This window comes from Coloeus monedula (assembly GCF_965178545.1).
Source record: "Coloeus monedula genome assembly, chromosome: 8".
NCBI classification, from domain to species: domain Eukaryota; kingdom Metazoa; phylum Chordata; class Aves; order Passeriformes; family Corvidae; genus Coloeus; species Coloeus monedula.
The window spans coordinates 25,393,952-25,401,834 of record NC_138788.1 but is presented as its reverse complement, the minus strand read 5'-3'; the positions used below and the strand labels follow the sequence as shown (position 1 = coordinate 25,401,834).

At 59.0% G+C, this 7,883-nt stretch overlaps 1 protein-coding gene across 1 annotated transcript; it reads left to right on the top strand.

Annotated features, from left to right (window-relative positions):
* Positions 1-285: 285 nt before the first annotated feature.
* Positions 286-7,629, top strand: LOC309575421 (solute carrier family 2, facilitated glucose transporter member 5-like; the record flags this gene model as incomplete). The annotated part of the gene is made up of 12 exons (XM_082285837.1): positions 286-423; positions 1,389-1,487; positions 1,936-2,096; positions 2,179-2,303; positions 2,559-2,704; positions 2,785-2,917; positions 3,267-3,454; positions 3,582-3,692; positions 4,839-4,940; positions 5,455-5,530; positions 7,046-7,173; positions 7,390-7,629. The coding sequence occupies 12 exons, from the start codon at positions 286-288 to the stop codon at positions 7,627-7,629; spliced, it is 1,647 nt and encodes a 548-aa protein (XP_082141963.1).
* Between the last annotated feature and the right edge of the window lie 254 nt (positions 7,630-7,883).

Below are 7,883 nucleotides of genomic sequence, written 5' to 3'. Positions count from 1 at the left end.
ACGGTTCCCGGGGTCACTCCCGTTTAGGGGGGACATGCGAGAGTTCTCAACGGTGGCAGAGCACCACGTCAGTGGTTCCGCTGCCCCCAGGCTGGGCCGTGACCCCTCAGCGGGCTGGGCAGTGCGGAGGTGCTGCCCCTGCCCCCGGCGCGGGGAGAGGCTCCTGGACTCCTCCTCCGGCCGCTCAGGCGGCTCCAATGAGCCCCGGGGGCGTCCGGGCTGCCCTGCCCTGCCCTGTCCTGCCCTGCCTTCCCTTCCCTTACGCCCTCCTTCTTCCATCGAAAAATGGGAGAGATCAGCCAGGCCGCCGAACCGGGGCTGCCTTCCTCGCCCTCTCCTTCCTCTCCCTCCCCGCGCTCCGCCTGCAGCCTCGTCCCGCCGGTCGGGAAAGGGACTCCACGGCCCGGCCGGGACATCGCTGGGGTGAGCTCCCTGCGGGCCGGGAGGGCTGCCCCATCCCTGCTTCCCGTCTGCCTTACGGTGTCCCTGTCCCCCTCTAGCCCTTGGCCTGACACCCTCCGGCCTGACATCCCCCTCCCCTTTCTCCCGGTTTGGGATTCCTGACGGGATTAGGGGGGATTTGCTGTGCGTGAGCCGGGAGCTGCTGGGTGCTACGAATCCGGCTACCGTGCGGGGGCTGTTGCCGGAGGATGTTGCGTGGGAGGGCCGGACTGTGGGTGCTGGGGAGCGGGGCTGCTCCCGGGGGACGCAGGCTCATCCCATGTCCCCACCCTGCAAGCCCCGTCGCTCCGGGGACATTCACTGCTCCGGGGTACAGCACCCAGGGCTGCCCCTGCAGCTGGGGGTGCTCCGAATGCTCCTGGGCACCCCGATCCTGGGTCAGGGCTGCAGGGTGGCTATTCCCCCGCAGCTACCGGCTCCTCGCAGTGAGGATCCGGAGGAGCCAGAGCGGGAGACAAAGGTGTTGGAGGGGGCGAGGGTTTAGGAGGTGGGTGTGGGTGTATGTGGTGTTTTGGGTGGGACCTTCCGTGGGGGACCTTTCAACGATGTTGGGCCACTCGCAGCAGCACCATTCAGCTGCTCCATTGAGGTAGGGGGATGGGCGTCCCTCCCTTCTCCACCTGCCGCTTTCCGTCTGCTGCCCCTCCCAGCTGGGGGCAGGCGTGCCCGGGTTACCCAGGCTGGGTCACCGCCGCGGTCAAAAACTTCACACCACAGCCACAAGACCAGCCACGGGGAAGCTGGATGAGCTGGGCTGGGTGCTGGGCGCCGGCATGAAGCAGTGCTCAACACAGGATTCCATTGGGCTGGGGTCTCTGCTCTGGGCCATGGTCATCCCTACTGGACAAGGCGCAGTGACCCAACGCAGTTCATGACACCTTGGCTCTCTGGCCAGGACCGTGCTGATCCTTCCTCCTCTTTCCCAGCGTCTCACCTTTCCCCTGCTGTCTGTCACCCTTCTGGTATCCTTTGGCTCCTCCATGCTCTATGGCTACAACCTTGCTGTGATGAACTCGCCAGCAGAGGTAAGGGATGAGCAGCGTCTCTGGGAGCAGGGAAAACACCATTGCATCCCTCCCTTGGTGTGTGAAGGGATTGCTGTCCAGCAGCCCCACATCAAAACACTGGCATTTTCCTTGAGCAGTCACCCAGAGAGGAATGGCAAGGGAGGGACATCAGAGTCCATGTTCATGGACCAACCTGATCCCCCAGGAAGGCAGGGGCCAGAAAGCTGGCCCCAACCTTCCTCCTCCAGCCTGAGCTCTGTCTGTGGTATCTCTAAGTTGTCCTTAAGCCTCTCAGTGCTGACATGTGCTGAGCAACCAGACCAGCACATCCCAGTCACCCTCAAGCATGTTCTGCATCTCCTTTAATGCTGTTAAACCCATGGTGTTGTCCCCATAGATCCTGTCTTCCCTTGTCTTCCCCTTTCTGCCAATTCATCTGGTGCCTGTGTGTGTCTCTGCCCTGCAGCACATAAAAGCTTTCTACAATGCCACGTGGTCCCAGCGGTATGGACATGGGCTGGCCCGTGGGCCCCTGACCCTCCTCTACGCCCTGACTGTCTCCATCTTCGCCCTGGGTGGGCTGGTGGGCTCCTTGCTAGTGGGGATGCTGGTGGCATGGTACGGCAGGTAAGGGCATCACACCATGGACCAGGGTGGTTGAGAGGTGGGATGGGACTGGAGGAGTTGCCCTGCTGCTTGTGCCTGCCAGGAATGGAGCTCTGAGCCGCAGCGCTCTCCTCGTCCTCCTGGCCGGCGGCTTCATGGGCTTCAGCCGGGAGCTGGGATCCCCTGAGATGGTGATCATCGGCCGCTCCATCACGGGGCTCCACTCAGGTGGGTGCTGCCTGGGCTGTGCACAGCCCTTTCCTCAAGGCTCAGGCCCCTACAGCCATTCCCAGGGGATGGAGAAGGCTTCATATTCCCCAAAGGCTCTGTGGAGGGGTTCTCTGGTACAGCCAGGGCCACCACCAAGGCCATGGGGTCCCCACTGTGGATGATGCTGGGCATGGGAAGAGATGGACCAAGGGTCTGCCTAGGTACCCTTCTCCCCACTGCCTCTGCCATCCCAGTTCCTCCTGTGCCCCCCAGGTATCTGTCTCAGTGTGGTGCCCCTCTACCTGGGAGAAATCGCTCCCAAGAACCTGCGGGGATTCCTGGGCCTCATGCCCAGCATCTTCATCTGCCTGGGGGTTTTCTCTGCCCAGGTCCTGGGCCTCCCAGAACTGTTGGGAGAGGTGAGCACAATACCTGAGCCCACACATGCTGGACCCTGCTCTGCCTTCCCCATGACACATCCCATTTCAACTCCTCTCAGGACAGGTTCTGGCCCCTTTTCCTGTCAGTGGTGGTTGTTCCTGCCTCCCTCCAGCTCCTGCTGCTGCACTGCTTCCCTGAGAGCCCTCGGTACCTGCTGATAGAGAGAAACGACATCTGTGGGGCCACCAAAGGTGAGGGGATATCCTGGGGGAAAATGGCTCTGGAAGGTGCTGGGTGCTTCTCCAAGGTCTTCCAAGACCAAGGTGCATCCTCATGGCATTCTTCCATACCCAGACCTGACAGCCCACCACAGTCCTGATGGTTCAGCCCTTCTATCCCACCTGGTTGTGCTGCAGGATTTCCATGGTGCCCAGCACTGTGGTGTGAGACTTTTCCTCACTTCCTATGTATGCTTAGCCCCACAGGGAGGCTGCTGGGGAGGCTGGGCCAGGGTAGAGCCAGGCCCCTACCCTGTGCCATACCTGTGAGCATCCGCCCTGTGCTGGGGACACGTGTCCATGGCCCCCACTCTCTCCACAGCACTGCACCGGTTTCTGGGGACCCCTGATGTACAGGATGTGATCAAGGAGATGAAGGAGGAGCAGCAGTCGCTCTCCTCCATGGAGATGGTGTCGGTCTGGCAGCTGCTGCGGGACCGCTCTGTGCGCTGGCAGACGCTCTCGGTGGTGGTGGTGAACGCCGGCATGCAGCTCTCGGGGATCGATGCCGTAAGCCCCACGTGCTCCTCACCTCGGGACTCGGCTCTGCAGATGCTGAGCTGAGACCCAGCAGCTCATTCCATCGAGTACCTCACGGCTCCATCCCCTGGCTCATGCTGTGTCCCCTCCTCGGCAGATCTGGTTTTACACCAACACCATCTTCGAGAACACCGGGATCCCTGTGTCCCAGATCCCCTACACCACCGTGGGCACCGGCGCCATCGAGATCATTGCTGGGCTGATTGGGGTGAGTGGTGGATAGACAGATGGACACGGCTCCTCCATGCCAGAGCCCTCTTGCCAGCTCCCAGCACCATCAAGCAGGGGGGACAGAGTGGACCCCCAAATATCACCTGTGCCACAGCACAGTCCCTTTTCTGGGGGGCAAAGGGTTTGGCATGGGAATGGGGATGCAAGATGGGATGAGACAGGTTTAGTTTAGGAGTCACGTCTAGGGTAGCAGGGAGGTTGGGGAGAGATGGCAGGCGAAGAGCGGGTTGGAGATGATAGAGGCAACTAGAAGTTCCTTCTGGTCTCGCTTTCATTGTCCCTCTGTTAGCAGAGCCACATGTCTCCATTTCCCCCCCTAGCCAAGCACTGGCCTGGCCCCAGGCTAGCAGCCCTGGCCCCCCCAGCCAGCCCTCATTTAGCTGGAGAGTTAGCACTGGGCCAGGCAGATTTATGGCCCTTGTCCCATCTGCAAGTGTCACCCAGGGCCAGCCCAAGCCACCCGGCACTAAATCCGCTCTCTGACAATTACAGAGATGGATGGGGGTGGCTGCTCCCAGAAAACAGGGAATGAGTAGAGGTCTGCTCCGCTCTCCCATAGCCCAATCCAGAACAGAGTGGGGTCCCCTGCCTCTCCGAAGGGTACCCCTTTCTCCCCTCCCCTGTCTGTGGGGTTGTCCCAGCCCCCCAGCAGTCGCCCAGCGTAGAGCCAGATTGCTTGGGAGCAGCCCCACAAATGGCCCCCAATGGACATGCTGAGATTGGTTATAAAATTACAGGCATTTGTTCTGCTGTCAATACCCTGCCTGCTCCTGCCACTGCCACGCTGCCTGCCCACGCCCTGCTGTGCCCACTGCCCCACAGACACCCCGTGCCCAGCCCAGCACCTCCACCTGGCACTGGTGCCAAAGCAGTTGCAGGGTCACCCCAGCCAACCCCAACCCTAATGGGGCTCTGTGGGACCCGTCTCCTGCCCCATGCATGCTCACCCCTGGCACTTTCCATGCCCCAGCCCCAACCCTGGAACTTTGAGCTGGGGTTGCCCCTGATGCCCAGATGCCACTGGGAGTATCTTCCCACCTTCAGCTGGATCTGGGGTTCAGGGGTGTTCCCATCCATCTTGGAGCTCCACAACACCCCATCAGTCTCTGCTCTCCCCTGGCAGTGCTTCACCATCGAGAGGGTGGGCCGGCGGCCCCTCATCATCACCGGTTTCTGTGCCATGGGTGTCTGCTCAGCTGGCATCACCGTCTCCCTGCTGCTGCAGGTAGGGCCTGGCCACTGCCACCCCCTGGGCCATTACTGGGGCTGGATGATGGAGGGATGGGTGTCATCCTGGGGGAGGGAGCATGCATGGAAATGAGAGGTGAGCTGGCTCTTCCAAGTCATATTTTCCCTTCAAAGTCAAAGTAAATTTAGCGCACCAAGAACAACAACAAAAAAAACCCCCACAAATCCATATGAGAAAAATCCTGCTGCTTCTGGTAGCTTTTTTGCAGAAACAGTTGTTCCCAGGGAGGCAGCTGTGAAATGGCAGCACAGGTGGAGGGTCCTTCTCCTGCTGTCTCCTTCCAGAGGATGCTCCTGTTGCTCTGGGGATACTGCAACATCATGAGCTGCTGAGCTTGGCTGAGGCTGACCCTCACCAGCTTTGCCGATGTGTCCTGTGTGGCCACTGTCCCCAAGAGCCAAGGGCAGGCATGAAGCTGTGTCCCAGGGATGCTGGGTGCAAAGCTCTGGACCAGCCCCAGCAGCATCCCCAGCCCAGTGTCCCCTCGCAGGCCACCCTGCCCTGGATGCGCTACGTCAGCGTTGCCTGCGTGGTCGGCATCATCACTGGCTTCTGCATGGGACCAGGTGGGTCTGGGGCAGGGGGAGTGGGGAGCAGCAGGGTGGGAATGGGGGCACCAGGGGACCAGTGGGATTTGCAGGCAGGTGACAGGACCTGAGCCTTGGCCCTGTCCCCATGGTCAGGCCCTGGTTTATGATGCTGTACCTCCAAGTGAAACCCCACCACAAACCCCTCCAGCCCCACATGTCCCCAGGGCACACTCTACTTCCTCCTCCTGGGCCATGCTCCAGGGCCAAGCAGAGTGAAAGCTCTCACAGCCTTCCCCAGACCTCTGTGGAGGCGTCACCACTCCCATTGCAGTGCAGCTGGTGAGAATCATCCTGCCCCTAACTGAGTGCAGGCTCCAACAGCCAGGAGTGAAACCTGGACTGGTTTACCCAGTTGATGTATTAGCAGAGCTCTTAACAGATCTATAATTCATCCTCAACCCAGACTTTATTCACTGTAATTACATCTTTAATTAGGATTTTAATGGCTCATTGTTCACAAACAATGATGAATAGGAGTTTTAAAACAAAAAAAAATATATATCTCTGTTCTGAGCGAGCTGTGAGTAAGAGTCCATCAGGGGCTCCACTCCTCCCTCACTTCTTACACTTGTTTTTTGGTTCTTTTTTCCCCTTCATTTATAAAGGGGTCCAGCCAGCCCTGTCCCAGGCAGTTGGGACCCCAGGCAGGTCACCATACCAAATACAGTCCCTTGCCAGATTCCTGTGTGTCTTGGAATGTACTCTGGACCTCGGATCCTGCCCCCCAGTCCAGGGACAGTCCTGGGACCCAGGGCTTCCGGCTCAGTGACACTTGACTGGAGAAGTTGAGTCCTTCCAGAAGAAAGAGCCACAACCTGTGTCCAGTTTTCAGTCCACTTACAAGTTGGCTTGGGAAGTCACTTCCATACATCCTGGGTTTTTTCACCATACATGGGAAAAGCAGGTTGGAAAATGGCATTTCTGTGTCCTGCGGGAAATTCTGATGCTCAGAAAAGTGGTTGCTTCTTTCCTTCCTAAATCAGCCACAGTGGCAACAAAAGCTGATTGTTAGAAGGAAGTTTTCTAAACTGTTTTGATCAAGGGAGTCTGGAAAGGGCATTATGGAGGGTGCCAGGAAGATGTTTCTCTATGCCTGTGGTCTCTCTGGGATTTAATGTATCAGCATTTAGAAACACTTTTGGAAAACTAGGATCCATGTGAAATGTTCCACCTTTATTTTGACTCAGTCTGAAACTTCCCAGTCATGCAACTTGTGGAACTGGCCTGAGCACCCAGCAATGTGCAAGTGTGGCATGTCAGGGGGACATCACCCACCCCCCAAGACATATCCCAATGGGACACCAAGGGCAGGACATGTTCCACTGCACTCCCTGTCGTCCCCAGCTCTCCCAGCACCACCAGTTTGAACCATGAGTCTTGCTGGGCTCCAGCCCTTTGGCCACAGGACTGAGGTGGGCAGAACCTGTTGACCCCAGGGATACTGGAGTCAGCCTGTCCCTCATACCATTGCTCTGTCCCCTCCCTCTGCAGCTGGTGTCCCCTTCCTGATGACAGCTGAGCTCTTCATGCAGTCGCACCGCCCGGCTGCCTACATTGTGGGGGGCTCTCTCAACTGGCTCTGCAACTTCACCGTCGGCTTCATCTTCCCCTTCTTGCAGGTACCAGTCCAGAGGGCCCCTGGGAGATGGAGGGAATGGACACAGCCCTGCTGCTCTCCCAGGAGGGGGTGCCAAGTCAGGGATGTCTGTGCTCTTGGCTCAGCTCAGTGCTGGCCAGAGCCAGTCCAGGGAAGGGTGGTAGGAGGGGACACTGCCTCGTGCCATGCCGAGTGTGGGAGTGCCTGGCTCTCTGCCTCATCCTGCTCTTGTCCCCAGATGTCAGCCGGTGCCTTTTGCTACCTGGTTTTCTGTGGTGTCTGCCTGCTGGTGGCCCTGTACGTCTACCTTGTCATCCCCGAGACCAAGAACAAAACTTTCATGGAGATCAGCCACATCTTTGCCACACGCCGCTCTGTCCTCTCTATCCCAGCCCATCTCATTGGGATGATGAAGCTCAATGGCTATGGGACTTTGGAGAGCAGCTCCCTGGAGGGCTCAGGCTCCAGCCTGCCCTGATCTGAGTGGGCTGGGGGGCATGGGGATGGTGGAGGAGGCTCCGGGCTGGGGAAGAATGTGCGGGCCAATTTGTCCCAACCTGGTCATCTCTGGGTCTCCCAAGACATCTCTCCATGGCACAGCCCGTGCCCAGGAGGAGCCCCATTGATGCACCAGGGTTGCACCGACTGCTGGGCATGACCCCCATGCTGGAAGAGATATCCCCACAGAGACGAGGGGACCTCCTGAGCCAGGGGTTTTCATTGCTCCTGGGT